Source organism: Capra hircus, chromosome 7 (genome assembly GCF_001704415.2).
Source record: "Capra hircus breed San Clemente chromosome 7, ASM170441v1, whole genome shotgun sequence".
NCBI lineage: Eukaryota > Metazoa > Chordata > Mammalia > Artiodactyla > Bovidae > Capra > Capra hircus.
Window position 1 is genome coordinate 102,350,789 of NC_030814.1, and position 18,482 is coordinate 102,369,270.

At 46.9% G+C, this 18,482-nt stretch overlaps 1 protein-coding gene across 2 annotated transcripts in view; it reads right to left on the reverse strand.

Moving 5' to 3' along the window:
* MED26 (mediator complex subunit 26) overlaps window positions 1–3,821 on the reverse strand; it is a 39,874-nt gene extending 36,053 nt beyond the window's left edge. For both annotated transcript variants that reach the window (XM_018051350.1, XM_018051349.1), the window contains exon 1: window positions 3,466–3,821. In XM_018051350.1, the coding sequence (XP_017906839.1) occupies window positions 3,466–3,537 (72 nt within the window). In that variant the 5' untranslated portion in view covers window positions 3,538–3,821. The remainder of the gene's footprint in view (window positions 1–3,465) is intronic.

An 18,482-nucleotide genomic window follows, 5' to 3' on the forward strand; every position in this document is an offset into this window, starting at 1 on the left:
TTGTCCTCTCCAGGCCATGGAAGACACTCAGCAGCACCTACGGCCATGATGTCGTAGGACTGGCCATCATGGGACTGGCCACGCACCCCACCTCCCTTTACAGGCTGTTGGAAGGAAGCAGGAGACTTTGTTGAAGTGTTGCACAAAGTCAGGCTAAGCATACTTCTCTGTGCTAAAGTGTGTTAGCATTTGTTACTCAGAAAATTCACACAGTAGATACTGCATTAAAAGACAAAACTTCCAGAACAATTCATGTTAGTGTCTGATGCCCAGGTCCAGAATCTGAACCTGGATCTAGAAGGAGCTTTATAGGGCAAACACACCAGTCCCCAGTCCCAGGTTGTAGATGAGGAACCCACAGCCCAAGGAAGCTCACTGGTATCCTCACCTTCCAATTCTTAGGTGGGAAAATGATCTTTTCCATGTCTCTCTGCAGAGGCCCCTTGGTCACCTCCCCTTGGCACCTGAAGTCTGCAGAATACTGAGGAAGAAATGTAGTCCTGAGATTTCCTGCTGGAGAACCCAAGAAGGAGTCTAGGGTTCAGTAGTTTAACCAGCACTTAGAAAGTACACCTAACACTTCTGCTTTAGACAGAGCAGACAGAGAAACAAACTCCTCCTGAAGGCTGTCCTCTGGTCTGGAAGACAAAGACGAACTTTGGCAAAATAAGGAGTGTCCAATACAAACGGGAACCTAATCACTTGCTGATGAGGAACCTAATCACTTGCTGATGAGACTATGCTTGAGTGGACTGACTGATTTCTGGGCAGGAAGAAAACAGTCCTCCTCAACTTTATCCATGACAAAACAAGATTAACAAAGGCACACAGTGCCCTTCGGAAAGATTTTCAACACCCTGGGCTGCCATACAATGCTAAGAGCAAGGCTTCCACTGTTCTAAAAAACTTTCAGTTGCTTTTTGAAAAGAAGTGTACAGAATTTATTACTGAGCTGGCAAAAATTATTAAATCAAAGCCTGATGCTATAGATATTCAAGTACTCCAGAAGCTAGAATTTAGAGCAAAGAACGTTCCTCTTAAGAACTCTCTTTGTCAGGGAGATGATCAGAAAATGTTACTTTGTTACTTCCCTAGCTTTTTAGATACTTGTGGATATTAAGTCAGCTCCCTGACGTCGACTTTTCAAGCAAAAGTTAAGTTTGTTGTCATAACTGCATGCCCATAAAGGTAAGCATTAATGACACAATTCTCAGTCGCTTCTCTCAGAAGAGGTTTAATTTTAGTGTTGGCTCTTCAACGCTGTCCCCATTTTTATTTTCCAGGAGCATCTTAAATATGTGTCAACTAACTATGCAGAAGTGGAGTTTCTACTTGGGTAAAGCAGAGAAGAGCAGCTGTGTGCTGGCAATGCCTTGATGAAGCCACCTAGCTCTCACCTGGGCCCAGTTCAATCAAGAGAAACTGCAGAAACATGGTCACACCATCTCTACCGGCAACCTATTCCTCCACAGCTCTGAGTTTCTCCGCGGAGTTTGCTCCAAGCCACACTCCTGTCAAATGGCTTGTAACAACACTCAGGAACATCACTGACAACAGCAGCGTTTAAAGGAGGCACTTTCTCATCACTCATATTCAGAGACAGTACCCCGATTTTATCCACTACACTTACATCAGTAAGACTCTGAGTCGTCCCAGAGAAACCACGTGAAATGTGCACTCCATGATACGGAATACACCATGGGCTTGGACCCTCTTCCTCCTGTTCTCCTAGGAACACTTTAGAGTCTTACAAAACACTGGAACCCCTGAGGTCACCGCCCCACCTAATCTACAACATGGTGACTGCCTGTTAAAGCGCCTCCTGATCCCAAAGCTCTCCTAGGTGGTATTAGGATCAGTGCTAATATCTCAGCAACCATTCAGAATCTCTGCAAGGCAAACAAGCACATGGAATTCGAGAAATTACACTCTGAGGTTAAAGTCATCAAGGCTACATTTTTCATTTCACTTGTTTTATCCTCTAATTTTTCAGTCTTGGGAATTGCTGCAGCACCAGTTACTGCAAAAATTCTGCAAGGTTTTATATAGCTTGTGCCTACTCCACCCCCAAAGTCATAACAAAAATGTATACAACGTTTGTTAAAGACAAGTACCACCAAGTCTATCTTCATGGGGCCTGAAGACCAGGAATTACTTATGATACAGAAATCAGTCTTATCAAGATCACAACTCCTCTCTTTCTACCAAATTTGTACAATCCAACCATGAATTATTCCCACAGTGCTGGCTAAAACCTACTGCTAAAAGTAATCAGCAAAACTCATGTAAAGGAAAAGCAAAAGTCCCCACAGTGACAGAAACCTAAGTTACCTGGCCAAGCAGAAGATGGTTTATTTCTTCCATCCCCAGCACATTAAAGTGGTTTCAATGGCCACTTCCTGGTCTCCCAGGAAATGCAGGGGCTCACTTCATACCTGGATGCTACAACATCTTGCCATTGCTGAACCTGCTCTGGCCACAAGGGAAAATAACCCCTATCACAGACAACCACTCAGAGAAAATATGAGAATTAGATAAATCTTTCCCAACACACATGGTGAAGGGCAGGGGAGATCCCTCCACAAACAGCAGCCTCAGTGGAGCAGCACCTGAGAAAGCGACACCCTGGGGTTAACCCTGACTGTCTAGGTCACAAACCAACAGGCTAGGGCCCCACGTAGGGGGCACACGAAGAAGGGCTCTGGGTGGAATGGGAGAGCACATAATCACCTCTAATTCACTACCCAAAAGCGGGGCTCTGCCTTGGTCTGATACGCAAGGAATACTTAGGCCCAGAAAGGTAATAGGAAGAATCCCACTCTCTACAAGATCATCTTCCGTTGGCAGCGACCCCAAGAGAGACCCAGCGAAGCAAGTCCACTCTCAGAACCGAAAGGGACTCTCCACGCGCCTTGGGCACCCGGCTAGGTGTAAAGGAGGCCAGGGGGGCTCCCTTCGAAGCCAGAAAGGTTCTTCCAGCCGGGAGGCAAGGTAAATAAGACTTCCCTCCTCATCGATAAGGCCGAGACACCGGCGGCACGGGCTCCTGGAGTCCTACCCCGGACACCAGTTGCTCACAGCCTTTCCCCCTCCCCTCCCCCCCGCCGGGAGGGCTTCCCGGGGGTCGCGGGTATTATGGTAAGGGCGAGGTGGGCAAGCACAGTCAGGAACAGCAAGGGTCGTAGAATTAGGGTGGATGAGGAGAAAAAACTCTAGTCTCAGCTCCCATCTGCTCCCTTCGCCCAGGCCGCATTAAAGCCTCGGCCTCACGTACCGAGCGCTGCCGGGCTGCCCGACCAGCCCCCGGCCCGGGCCCGGGGGAAGAGAGACAGGGATGGCAGCGGCCCTCAGGGGCAGCTGGGTGTCCGGGGGATCCTTCGGAGCCCGGCGGACTAGGAGCACTAGGGAGGGGGAGGGTCCTGGGCCCACGCGGCCTCCACTTTAACCCGTGTGAGGAGTACTTACGTTGCTCTGGGGGTCGATGGCCTGCAGCAGCCGGTCCCTGATCTGCTGCGGAGACGGCGGAGCCGCTGTCATTGCCTGGGCGAGGCGGGGGGGGAGCGGCCGGGCCAGCGGGCGGGCGGGCTGAGGCGGGAGACCGGGGTCACTCACTCGCCGGCCTCCGGGAGCGGAGCCTCATGTTCCCCGCGGCGCCGGGGAAAGAGGGGGCGCGCGGGGTGACGGAGAGGTGAGCCGGGGCCGGGGCTCAGGCCCGGGGCGCCGCCACCACCAGAGGAGGAGGAGGAGCCGCCGGAGCCGTCGCCGCTGCTGCCGCCGCCTCGAGAACCAAACTCCAGTGAGCTACCCCCGCGCGAAGCACTCTGGGTAACCCGCGCCGCACGCAGCGTCGGCGCCACGCTGAGGAGGTTGGGAGATAGGGCGGGCAGAGACGCTGGGTCTGGGCGTGGCCACCTGCAGGCCACGCCCCTAGACTCCACGCATGCGCGCGCAGGCGCAGTCGCCCCCACCTCTGTTCCGCCCCACCGCTTGGCCCAGGGAGCCGTTGGGAGGCGGTTGGGCGGGGCAACGGCCGCCGCCTGGAGGCCCCGCCCCCACCCAAGCCGGGCGGTTGAGGGGGTGGCGGCAGGAGGTTTCCGACGGAAACGCTAGGTGAGCGCTGAGTCCTTGAACCCTGGCGCTCTGGGCGGACGCCCTCAGGGCAGCGGGGCGGAGAGGGCAGATGAAGGACCTCACTCCTAGGGTAGAAAAGCTTTTCCCATTCTGACGAAGATGACGGGAATCGCGGGCGGGAGAAGCTGCCAAGTTTCCTGCGCTCCGGGGTCCTTCCCAGCTCCTCTGCGTTCGGGGAGGCCAGGAGGCAGACGTCCACGTTGTAATTCTGTGCGCGGAAGGGTCAACTGAGGAGCGCTGTGGGACGCTCCAGAGGGGGCGGTGCGAGTCGGGGGTCTGCAGCGCCTCGGGCTACGATCCCCAAAACATGAGACAGCAAAGTGTCTCACGGAGGAGCCGCTACCGCAGCTAGGAAAGCCCCGAGGCCGCATGAGTTGACACCAACGTTGCAAACCTGTGTCCACTCGGGCGTTTCTCAGCCTGGGCACCAGTAACATTTGGGGCTGGATCACTCTGTTGTAGGGCCTGTCCTGTGCGTTGCAAGATGTTCGGCAGCATCCCTGGTCTCTGCCAGTAACACCCTTTTCCTGCAGGGGACCAAAAATGTCCCCAGTCACTGCCAGAGGTCACCCGGCTGGTAGAATCGACCCCTGTTGAGAATCACTGGTTTAAAAGACCTTCCCACCCTGCTTTGCATGGTGGTGCTGGAAAACTGAAACACCCTTACCAAGGAGGAAACTGAGGCCCTAGGTCACCCAGAGTTACCGATCAAACCCAGAACTGTTAAATGTCAAGTCTAAGGGCTTCTCCCGGCCCCTCGCCTCCTCATTGCCTTCTTTCATTGCCGGCTCTCCGTGGAAGCTCTTATTACATATACGGTTATGCAAACGGGTAAAAAAGGCAGGTGAGTGAGTGGATCATTAGCCGCAGCCTCGAGAGAAATAACTTTTCTTCTTGTTACAGGAAGACCTACATTTAAAACAGGAGAGAGGCAGCTGATGAGAACCACATGCGCGCCTCGGCTCTGTGCTACACCTGTTAGTCTTCCATTTGTCATGCTTCTGGGAAGCGTTTTTATTTGCAAAAAACGGCTGCTGCCCCACGTGGTTGTGGCTCCTGCACGTGTGAAAAGTTTTACATCACACTTGTAGGATAAAATAAATATGGGCAAATTACCTCGCTTTAATTTATTCACTCTCCCTCCTAGAATGAGGTGCTTTGTGTACACGGTGTCCAGGTTGGAAACCAGCCCATTTGGAGATACTTTTTATCTCACTACAGATAAACAAAAGAAACAAGCCCTCCCCCGAGTATATACGGGTTCTGCCATTATTTTTAACTTCTTGTCTTTTTAAATCAAGGGTCCTTAGAAATAAGCTGCTTCCCACCCCCGCTCCACCCACCCCCCCCCCAGCATGATTCAGATTAAGAAAAAAATCTGGAAAGCACTCCATTGACCTGCTCTTAGTAAACTAAGAAGAAACATTAAGATGACTGTGAGCTCTGTTAAGGGTACTGATTCTGTGTCCCCAGTAGATAAAAGTCCATGTGGATGTGCTAAGCCGCTTCAGTTGCGTCCAGCTCTTTGCCACCCTACGGACTATAGCCCACCAGCCTCCTCTGTCCGAGGGATTCTCCAGGCAAGAATACTGGAGTGAGTTCCCATGCCAGTCCTCCTCCAGAGGACCTTCCCAACCCAGGGATTGAACTCGTGTCTCTTATGGTCTCCTGCATTGGCAGGTGGGTGGTTCTACCACTAGCACCATCTGGGAGGCCCGGTACACAGAAGTGAAGTGAAAGTCGCTCAGTCATGTCCGACTCTTTATGACCCCATGGACTATACAGTCTATGGAATTCTCCAGGTCAGAATACTGGAGTGGGTAGCCTTTCCCTTCCCAACACAGGGATCAAACCCAGGTCTCCCGCATTGCAGGCAGATTCTTTACAAGCTGAGCCACAAGGGAAGCCCAAGAATACTGGAGTCCTTTTCTCCAGCAGATCTTCCCAACCCAGGAATTGACCCAGGGTCTCCTGCATGGCAGGCAGATTCTTTACCAACTGAGCTATCAGAAAAGCCCAGTAGACAGAAGAGTGCTTATTAACTACATGTGAAGTGAGTGAATGAACGTCTCATCCAGATACATGGTAGTTGTGTACACACACCCAGACATATTTATGCAGACCTGTCACACAGTGGAGGGTCAAATATTTAATAAATGAAGCACTGCATTAAAGATACACATGAGGAGAACATGGGCACACACAGATGTATGGAGAATATGTAGTTACCCATTTTAAACATTTACTTGGCTGCGACCGGTCTTAGTTGTGGCACTCAGGATCTTTTGTTGCCGTGAGCAGGCTTCTCTTGTGGCGTGGGGGTGAGGGCTTAGGTGCTCTGCAGCATGTGGGATCTTAGTTCCCCAACCAGGAATCAAACCTGCATGCCCTGCATTGGAAGGCAGATTCTTAACCACTGGACCACCAGGGAAGTCCCCTGTGGAGCTAGTTTTGAAGCCAAGTCCTAAAAATGGGTTAGGGGCTCATTAATACAATACCATAAGTGCACTGTCCAGGCAAAGCGTAGCAGAAGCACAGGGAGGGGAATTCTGAAGTAACAGGATTGACATGGACGCAGCACTTCAACTGAGAGCCTTTCCAAACATTCACACCCTCTGACTCGGGATTTTGCAACTTTTAGAAATGTATCCAGAGGAAGCAGTCAGATACAAATGTGTCCTTACAAGGAAGATCACCACAGCAGCATCGTTTTTAAGGGCAAAAGATTGGAAGCCACCTATGTGTCCAGTAATAAGGTGGTATATAGATAAACTGGGAATCATTTCATGAAAACGGGATGGTTATGGACTAGAAGAGATCAGAGGATCCTGTAATTCCATTTGGGTGGTGGTCTTGTCTTATGGATGTGTGCAACATGTAGAAATTCACCAAGTTGTGTGTCATTATAAACTTTCCAAATTACTAAGTAAAAGGACATACAACTAGCTAGATCATGTAGCCATTATAAACCAATACTGAACAATATGGGAAAATGCTCCTAATTTAATGTTAAATGATAAAATGTAACATATAAACTATATATCTTACAATCTAGTTTTATTAAGATATGCAATATATGCTTACACACATAATTCACAGAAAAAAATACTGGAAGGAAAGAAACCAAAGCACTTTCTCTCACAGGTGCTTTTTATTCTGACAATTTTGCCTGAAGTCCCACATTTTCTGGAATGAATATGGGATGCCTCCTGATGATCCTGGCCAGTGCTGGTGGTCACTGTGACCTCTAGTAGCCTCTAGTTCTCACTTTCTGACTCAAATACTGTTCATCTGTAATCATAATCTCCAAAATCCTGAGGACGGATCTGCTGCCAGGCTGGCTGATGGTTGTCAACCTAAGTCCTACCAGTTTATGTTTTCCCTATGGCCCCAGTTTTGTATTATTCTTAGTAATCAAGCGAATGACAACAGGGAGCATGTAATATTTATTGAGTACCTCCTACATGTCAGGTTCCACTCTGAGGGCTCGACATGAGGACCCTGCTGAAGCCCTCTGGACCCTTGTAAGGCTCTTCTCCTCGACTCTGTGTGGAGGTCTGCAACTCACTCTGGTCTAGGGGACGCAGTAGAAGCCACACTCCGCCTGATCCAGAGTAAAGCTTTAAGAAGGCCTGGGTTACTACATAACTCAGCCATTCCACTCCTTCGACCACCAGCGGAAAAATGAAAGCATACACTGGCATGAACTTGTGCAGGTAAATGTCTGTAATAGTTCTATCCTTAATAGGTGCAACATGCAAATACCAAATGCCCATCCACTGATGACTGGATAAACGAAGTGGATGGCTATACACTGGAATATTAATCATAAAAAGGAGTGGAAGGAGGGCAATATAGGGGTAGGGGAGTAGGCAATACAAACTACTGGGGATAAGATAGGCTACAAGGATGTACTGTACAGCACAGGGAATATAGCTAGTAATTTTGTAAAAGAAAAGGAACCTTTAAAAATTGTATAATTTTTTAAAATCTTATTAAAATAGTGTATAATCTATTGAAATGCTCAAATAACCTAATCTTTTGATTGTGATGATCTAATCATCTGTTAGACTGAACCAGAGGCTATTCTTTTGTTTACTATAGTTGCCTGTTCTCTCAATTACTCTCAGGAGCAAAGAAACAAAATCAGTCACTCCACTAATTCTCCAGTGAACTGTTTTATTTTAGTGTCTACAAAAGTAAAATAAGAAGTTCAGTGAAGGAACTGCAGGATAAAGGATAATGGTATTGTAGCTTTTATCCATGATGGGCCTTTTCTACTCCAGGCAGCTGTAACACAGGGTTTGAATCTTACTGTTCCGCCTGCTCTAAAAACGGAGTGGTCCCGTAGTTCATCTTGCCTAAGTCCTTGGCCTACTGAGGTCCTCTGTCACACACCACATGTCATACATGAATACACACCATACACGTGCATTTCCCATGTTCCTGGCCAGCCTTATTTCTCGCCATCACTAAGTGGGTTTTCTCCACTCCTGTCTGTCATGCTGGTCACCTAATTCTCCAACTGGGTGACTTGGTTCCTCAGAAGACCTGGTCAGAGTCATGTGGCTGGATTGGGAGTGAGAAATGGAGCAGTCCTGCCATATCAATAAACAAGGAGGCCACAATCAGTGAATTTCTGAACCCTAAGGGAAACCAGGAAAGAAAACAATACCTGTGACCCTGCAGCCATGAGGCAGCAGTGGGGAACTTGGAATGTAAAAAAGACACAGGACGCTGGCCCCAGACAGCTGAGATACATATTCAGTTCAGTTCAGTCACTCAGTCATGTCTGACTCTTTGCGACCCCATGGACTGCAGCGTGCCAGGCTTCCCTGAGATACTTATAGAAGGCATGATTTCAGTGAGCCCAGACTCTTGCTTCTTCCCCTACATAGAAAAGGGCTAAATTCCTCCTTTAGATAGCAGGTTTCCTTTAATTAACAATACTCTCTTTATGCCCTTTGTTGTACAACTTCATGAACTGGCTCCTCCCCTTGCTTCCCTGGAGCTGCTCTCTCAGGGTTACTTGAGATGCTGTCTCCCAGGCTTGAAGTCCTAAAACTTCCCATTGAATAAAACATAACTGTCAACTTTCAGGTTGTGACTATTTTTTAAGTTGAGAGAGGCAAGATGATGACTGGTCCAGAGCTCAGGGTTCCCAGACTCATGGGGAAACACAGGAACCTAATCAGGTATAAGCCATCTCTCTAAAGAGCAGATGAAAGTCAAGGGGTTGATGTGGAAAATCAAATGAGGAGACTGACCTCTGGGGGTGGGGCAGCAAATGGAAGCAGATGGAAGCCAGGAGGAAAGATCCCCAGTGGAACTTCTCAGAAATATACACACAAAAATACATGCACAGGACCAGGTCAAAATTTCCTCTGGCCTTTCCTGAACCTTCCATGCGTTTTTCAGCTTTCCAGGGTCACTGAAGCACAAACTCCCAAGTGAAGAAGCAAAGTGGTCAAACCTGGGATCACCCAGCCCCCACCCCCACCCACCATCCAGGCAACTATAGTCTACTTGCCTTAAAGCAGAACTGGATTATTGCATCAGATGGCCCAGACAAGAATCTCTTATCTCAATGCAACTTTAAGGGGGAAAGGTCAGGAGACAAGCGCAAGCAGGTTCTATTGGAAGGGTCTGACCTACCCAAGTTTATATGATTTGAGATCTCGCTTGCCCTGAGAATGTCCTGATCTCTGCCTACCACTCAGGCTCATGATGATTGCAGAAAAGGATGGAGGTTCTAATAAGGTCTATTTGCATCTTTTTCCTTTTTAACCTCAAAACGCAGTGTTGGTTTTCCTCATGTTTCCTGGATGCTCGGATGTTTACTTCTTTGTGGTTTTTCTTTTCTTTCCTGATTACACGAGTAATAGATATTTGCAGTATAGACAATTAGTCAAGTACACCAAAATATGAGAAAGACTTAAAAATCATCCCCTGATGGGTACACGGAATCTCTGCACTGGTCTACTTCTGCGTGCATTTGAAATTTTCCATGAGTTCAAGACAAAAAAAGGGAAAGAAGAAACCACTCACCCAGGCCCATGTGTTTGTGTGGTTTTGTGTGTGGCAAATGCAAGTAGCATAGTTAAGAGACGGTGTTGTCTGCAAAACCAAAAATTTTTACTGTCGGACAAAGTAACACCCCATGCCTCGGGCCCCCATAGATTTGATGTGATGTGTCCTGTCTGAATCTTTTACCAAGCCCATGGATGGTAGCACCTCTGTCCGTGGAATTTCCCAGGCAAGAATACTGGAGTGGGTTGCCCTTTCCTCCTCCAGAGGATCTTCCCGCCCCAGGGACTGAACCTGTGTTTCTTTCACTGGCAGGCAGATTCTTTACCGCTGAGCCACCTGGGAAGCCAGCCCCCAAGACAGCCCTGTCCTAATCCCTGGAACTTGTATATAGTGTTTGATGTCCAGGGAGAATTAAGATTGGAGATGGAAGGAACGGGGCTTCCCAGGTGGCACTAGAACCCACCTGCCGATGCAGGAGACATGAGAGATGCAGGTTCAGTCCCTGGGGTTGGGAAGATGAGGAGGGAATGGAGGAGGAGTGAATGGCAACCCACTCCAGTGTTCTTGCCTGGAGAATCTCATGGACAGAGGAGCCTGGTGGGCTACAGTCCACAGGGTTGCAAAGAATTGGACATGACTGAAGCAACTTTGCACATGTCTGAAAGGAAGGTTGCAACTCTGCTGACCTTAAGATGGAAAGATGTTCCTGGTGTAGCCACAGCCGTCTTAAATGGGGAAGAGGGGAGGAGAAGAGTCAGAATGAGAGAGAAGGCATCATGAGAAAGATCAGACCAGCCCCTGCTGGCTGGGATGACAGAGGAAGGGGCCATAAACAAGGATGCAGAGAGCCTCTAGAAGCTGGAAAAGGAAGGGAAACAGATTCTCCCCTACAGCCTCCAGAAAGAACCAGCTCTGCCAACACCTTGATTTTAGCCCAGCGAGATTCATTTTGGACTTCTAACAACATTCAGAAAACTAAGATCATGGCATCCGGTCCCATCACTTCATGGCAAATAGATGGGGAAACAGCGGAAACAGTGGCTGACTTTATTTTGGGGGGCTCCAAAATCACTGCAGATGGTGACTGCTGCCATGAAATTAAAAGACGCATACTCCTTGGAAGAAAAGTTAGGACCGACCTAGACAGCATATTAAAAAGCAGGGACATCACTTTGCCAACAAAGGTCCGTCTAGTCAAGGCTATGGTTTTTCCAGTGGTCATGTATGGATGTGAACGTTGGACTATAAAGAAAGCTGAGCACCAAAGAATTGATGCTTTTGAACTGTGGTGCTGGAGAAGACTCTTGATAGTCCCTTGGACTATAAGGAGATCCAACCAGTCCATTCTAAAGGAAATCAGTCCTGAATATTCATTGGAAGGACTGATGTTGAAGCTGAAACTCCAATACTTAGGCCACCTGATATGAAGAGATAACTCATTTGAAAAGACTCTGGGAAAAAAGATGCTGGGAAAGATTGAGGGCAGGAGGAGAAGGGGACGACAGGAGATGAGATGGTTGGATGGCATCACCGACTCGATGGGCATGAGTTTGAGCAAACTCTGGGAGTTGATGATGGACAGGGAGGCCTGGTGTGTTGCGGTTCATGGGGTCGCAAAGAGCTGGCCACGACTGAGCAACTGAACTGAACTGCACTGAACTGAACCTCCATAACTGTGAGATAATAAATGTGCTGTTTTAGGGCTCCCTGGTGGTTCATGGGTAGAGTCTGTCTGCCAATGCAGGAGACATGGGTTTGATCCCTGATCCAGGAGGATCCCACACACTGTAGAGCAGCTGAGCCTGTGCACCACAAGTTCCGAGGCCTGTGCTCATAAGTGTGAGGTGATAACCTCACTGTAGTTTTGATTTGCATTTCTCTAATAATAAGCAGTATTGAGCACTTTTTTCCATGTATTTATTAGCCATCTGGATGTCTCCTTTGGAGCAAAGTCTGTTAAGTACGTCTTCTACCCATTTTTTTTTATTGGGTTGTTGGTCAACACACTAGAAAAACAAACCCAATCAAAAAATTCTTCTAAAATAAAAAAAATTTTTTTTAATGCCTCAAAGCATACTATTAGCCAAGTAGGTGAACTAATAGCTATTGAGTTATCTACTACAGCCCAGACCCTTGACCATCTATTATGGACCGAATTGTGCCCCTGTCCAAATTCATGTTAAAGCTGTAAACCTGAATTGAACTGTATGTGGAGACAAACCCTTTAAAGAGGGAACTAACATTAAAAGAGGTCATAAGGGTGGGCCCCTGATCTAAAACGGCGGGTGCCCTTATAAGAAGCACACGTAGAGGAAAGGCCGTGTGAGGATACAGCAAGAATGCGGCAATCTGAGCTGAGGAAAGAGGCCTCACTGGGAATAACACTGCTGACATCTTGGTCTTGGACCTGCAGTCTCCAAGAGCTATGAGAGAAGAAGTGTCTGTTGGTGCCACTCAATCTGTGACAGTTCGTCATGGCAGGGAGAGAAGACAAAGGCCTCATCTCAATTAAGCCTCGCAAAACCCTGCTGAGGATGTCTTGTGATAAATGTACGGGACTTCCTTGGTGGTTAAGAATCTGCCTGCTCGTCTTGGGGACAATGGTTTCATCTCTGGTCTGGGAAGATTCTACACGCCGTGGGGCAAGCCTTTGTGCCACAGCTACTGAAGGTCAAGTGTCTAGAGCCAATAAGAGAAGTTACCACAGTGAGAAGCCCACTCCCCTCAGCTAGAGAAAAGACCGCTTGCAGTAACGAAAACCAAACTAATACATAAATATTAAAAGGATTACTTAAAATGTACTGGCCCTAATGAAATGACCACATCATTTCACTGAGTGCCTGCCCCACATCAGGCAGGTCACAGACACGGGTCAAAGCTCTCTGCTTTGCTGTCTCTGTATCACAGTCAAGGACGTGGGGGCAAAGAAGAGCCAAGATGCAGCCCCGAGTCAGGGTCTGTCAGTGCCGGAGCCAGGGGCTCAGCCAGATCTCCACCGTGCTTTCCGCTGCAACCTTCATTCCCATCTGTTTTCTGACTCAACACAATAAACTCTAACAAATGCACCGTGCTTTACTCCCCCTAAAATAACTTCTACAACCTTTCCAGCACACTCTTGTGGCCCACGTGTGCAAAGTCACTTCTGTCATGTCCAACTCTTTGTAGCCGCCATGGACTGTAGCCCGCCAGGCTCCTCTGTCCATGGGGATTCTCCAAGCAAGAATACTGGAGTGGGTTGCCATTTCCTCCTCCAGGGAATTTTCCAGACCCAGGGACTGAACCCAAGTCTCTTAGGCCTCCTGTATGGGCAGGTGGGTTCTTTACTGCTAGCACCACGTGGAAACCCATCTATACCACTAACAGCCACTGACACGAATGCACACTAGACACAAACGAGTAAGATCCACCCACAGCACATCCTTGTTGTCTTTAATTGTCCAGTCCAGGGACCGGCAGGCAACCTTTCTGTAAATGGCCAGCCAGTCAACATGTTCACTTTTGTGGGTCAAATGGTCTCTGTCTCAAGGACTCAATTCTGTCCTTGCAGTTTGAAAGCATCCACTGATGGATGATACACAAACAAATGGGTGCGACGAAGTTCCCATAAAACTTTATGGATGAAAAGACATGAATTTCCTTTCCATTTTCATCTTGATTTGCTTTTCAACCACTTAAAAACATACCATTCCACCTCCTAGACCACGAAGAGACAGGTGGCGGGCAGCAAAAAGACAGGAGGGAAGCCAGATGTGGGAAGCAGCTTGCCAAGCCCTGGTCCAATCCCAAACCAATCAACTGATCAGAAAGAAAGCCACGGGGCTAGACACTGATGAGCTCTTGCTGTTTTCTTACTGAAAAATGTAGACTTTGAATTTCCAGTTTGCTACAGACCCTTTCGCCCAATTTCTCATCCAGGAATACTTGCTATGAACCAGACTCCTTTCCAGGAACTCTGAAGTGCCAAAAATGGGCTTGAAGGGGATAAAGTGCCTTCCTCTGCATAATGAAAATCAAGGGAATGGTGAAAACAAACCCCCAAGTAGAATTTACATCTTTTCTTTAAAATATTTATGTTTTATTTTTATTTATATGGCTATGCTGGGCTTTAGCTGAAACATGTGGAATCTAGTTCCTGGGCTGGGGATCAAACCCAGGCCCCCTGTGCTGGGAGCATGGAGTCTTAGCCACTGGACCACCAGGGAAGTCCCCCTCCCCCACCCCTTTTTTTAAATAGCATGCCTTTTGCTTTATACACAAATAGCACGTGTCTTTCATCAACATAGGAAAACATCAGGTAGTCTGTCAAATCTTTCATGAACTCAGACTTGGTTAAGAAGGAGCTAATGAAAATGCGTGACATGTACAGGAAACACCTCCCTGGCTTTTCAAATCTAACCACTTCAGAGGAAGGCCAATCTCATTACCACATCTCCTGCAGCTGCTTAAGAGAAATCCCAAGGAGCCCAGCAATGATTTCTCCCCTAACTATCCAGGGAAGTAAAACTGGGTCTGCTCTGTGAACCACCAAGGGAACATTTCATGCAAAGATGGGCTCGATAAAGGACAGAAATGGTATGGACCTAACAGAAGCAGAAGATATTAAGAAGTGGCAAGAATACACAGAAAAACTGTACAAAAAAGATCTTCATGACCGAGATAATCATGATGGTGTGATCACTCACCTAGAGCCAGACATTCTGGAATGTGAAGTCAAGTGGGCCTTAGAAAGCATCACTATGAACAAAGCTAGTGGAGGTGACGAATTCCAGTTGAGCTCTTTCAAATCCTGAAAGATGATGCTGTGAAAGTGCTACACTCAACAGGCCGGCAAATTTGGAAAACTCAGCAGTAGAAACAGGACTGGAAAAGGTCAGTTTTCATTCCAATCCCTAAGAAAGGCAATGCCAAAGAATGCTCAAACTACTGCACAATTGCACTCATCTCACACGCTAGTAAAGTAATACTCAAAATTCTCCAAGCCAGACTTCAGCAATACGTGAACCATGAACTTCCAGATGTTCAAGCTGGTTTTAGAAAAGGCAGAGGAACCAGAGATCAAATTGCCAACATCCACTGGATCATCGAAAAAGCAAGAGAGTTCCAGAAAAATATCTACTTCTGCTTTATTTACTATGCCAAAGCCTTTGACTGGGTGGATCACAATAAACTGGAAAATCCTGAAAGAGATGGGAATACCAGACCACCTGACCTGCCTCTTGAGAAACCTATATGCAGGTCAGGAAGCAACAGTTAGAACTGGACATGGAACAACAGACTGGTTCCAAATAGGAAAAGGAGTATGTCAAGGCTGTATATTGTCACCCTGCTTATTTAACTTATATGCAGAGTATATCATGAGAAACACTGGGCTGGATCAAGCACAAGCTGGAATGAAGACTGCCAGGAGAAATATCAATCACCTCAGATATGCAGATGACACCATCCTTAAGGCAGAAAGTCAAGAACTAAACAGCCTCTTGATGAAAGTGAAAGAGGAGAGTGAAAAAGTTGGCTTAAAACTCAACATTCATAAAATTAAGATCATGGCATCTGGTCCCATCATGGCAAATAGATGCGGAGACAGTGGAAACAGTGTCAGACTTCATTTTTTTGGGCTCCAAAATCACTGCAGATGGTGACTGCAGCCATGAAATTAAAAGACGCTTACTCCTTGGAAGAAAAGTTATGACCAATCTAGACAGCTTATTAAAAAGCAGCGACATTACTTTGCCAACAAAGATCCGTCTAGTCAAGGCTATGGTTTTTCCAGTAGCCATGTATGGATGTGAGAGTTGGACTATAAAGAAAGCTGAGTGCCGAAGAATTGGTACTTTTGAACTGTGGTGTTGGAGAAGACTCTTGGAGAGTCCCTTGGACTGCAAGGAGATCCAACTAGTCCATCCTTAAGGAAATCAGTCCTGAATATTCATTGGAGGGACTGATGCTGAAGCTCAAACTCCAATACTTTCACCACCTGATGTGAGGAACTGACTCATTTGAAAAGACCCTGATGCTGGGAAAGATTGAGGGCAGAAGAAGAGGATGACAGAGGATGAGACAGTTGGATGGCATCACTGACTTGATGGACATGAGTTTGAGTAAGCTCCCGGAGTTGGTGATGGACAGGGAGGCCTGGTGTGCTGCAGTCCATGGGGTTGCAAAGAGTCAGACACGACTGAGCGACTGAACTGAACTGAACCGAGGATGGTTAACTATCAAGGCTAAGGTGGAAAGCCAGCTGGTATGAAGTCAGCTGCTGTTGCCTAAGACAGTTATCTGGGTGGAGCTGAAAACCTCATCCTTGCTCACAGATTAAGCAAATTTAATCTGCTTAAGTGCCAGACACTGCTCCCAGTCACAGATGACAGGGACTTAGAACCAAGTTCTTTGGTATGTACGTTAATTAAGTATTATGTATATATGCATAAATAATACATACCATAGGAGCAAATGAATATTAACAAAGACAAGAAGTAAGGTGCCTAAAATTCATTTCCAGGGGTGGGGGCGGTTCTTAGCCTAAAGTTGTCAAAATGTTTGTGTTTTTCTATATGTTAAGTTGCAGCAGCAGCTATGATAAGTTTAGTCATTTTACCATCCTATCTTTTTTTGATATCTGGGTTTTTTTAAATTGAAGTATAGTGAATTTACAATGTTGTGTTAGTTGCAAGTGTACAGCAAAGTGATTCCATTATATATATATTTGTGTGTTTTTGTGTGTGTATTCTTTTTCAGATTCTTTTCCATTATAAGTTAGTACAAGATATGGAGTGGAAACTCTTTTTTAAAGTGACTCCAAAAAGCCACTAGGGATGATATACTGAGATGTCCACTGCTGTGTTATTTATAATACTCAAAAATTAAAGACAACTCAAGTCTCCATCAGCTGGGGACCAGTTAAATTAATTACGGTATGTCCACACAATGAATTACTTGCAATTAATAAGAATGGTATCATAAGGGAAAAAAATGCAGAAATGTGGTCATATTATTAGGTGAGGAAAGCAGGCCAGAGGATACACAAATACTATCTGTGTAGAGAAAAGGTATCTACCATACCCAATGCACAGTGGGAAAAGGGGCCAGAAGAATGTGTACCCAGAGTGCTATTCTCCGGGGGAAAGTGATTATGGGTGCTTTTTTCCCTCATAGCAAAGCTGTACTTCATAAGTTTTGTACAATGAACGGGCATTGGCAGCAAGAAACTTTAAAAGAAAATAAAACAAACAAAAGCTACGGTGGTGGCAGCTGACAATGGAGCCTCCCTGGGAGCTCTGGGAATTTCCAGCGAGAGAAGCCGGCGGAGGCCACAACCATGGTGGTCTTATAACAGCGGACACGGCCCAAGTTCAAAGTACATATGAAAGGGCCAAGGTTAGAGAGCTTTATCGATGCTCCTTGGGAATTAAAAATGGGAATGATGAGACCTCTCTGGCAGCCGAGAAAATATGAAGGAAATGATGCTGAAATGGAAACAGCAGAGGCTCAGAGATACAGGAAACAAAACTATGGTTATCAAGGGGGCAAGGAATTAACTGGGAGTTTGGGATTAACAGACACATACTACTATATACAAAAGAGAGAAATAGCAAGGCCCTATTGTATAGAGCAGAGAACTACATAATGGAAAAGAATCAGAAAAAGAATGTATAGATATGTATACAACTGAATCACCTTGCTATCTACCTGTAACATTATAAATCTACTATACTTCAATCAAAAAAAAAAAAAACAGCAGAACCCAAACTGCCTTATCCACTGTAGAAATTACCAGTATGTATAAGGAAAATGCTAGAAGAGGAATGGGAAGACATGAAAGGTCTTCCATGCTGGACGTTGTTTCCAATGTTTGAAATCATGTGAGTGTTCTTTTCACAGTCTGTGTGGGGACCGTCGGAATGAATGAAGCAAGACGGGAGAAATTCAGGCAGCGAGGGCACACGAGCGCTGAGTGCCGACTGTGCCACCCAGTCCAGCACTTGGCCTGCCTTCAGGGTGACAGAGCCTTACAGCTAACCTGAGAGCTTTGACTTTCAGCCCATTTTTTTTCGGTCGCGCCGCATGGCTTGGGGGAACTCTTGTTCCCCAACTAGGGACCGAACCTGGGGGCACAGTGGTGAAAGCGCTCAAGGCGGTCAACGTGGAGAAAGTGGAGAAGTCTTAACCACTAGGCCACCAAGAAACTCCTCCCCCTGTTTCCTTCCCCCAAGCCCATTTTACAGATGCAAAAACTCTTTAAAATGGCTTAAGGGAAGGCTTACAGGAAAGAAGCAATCAGTCAAGGAAGAAGGAGCTTACAGGGAAGCTTCCATGGAAGAAGC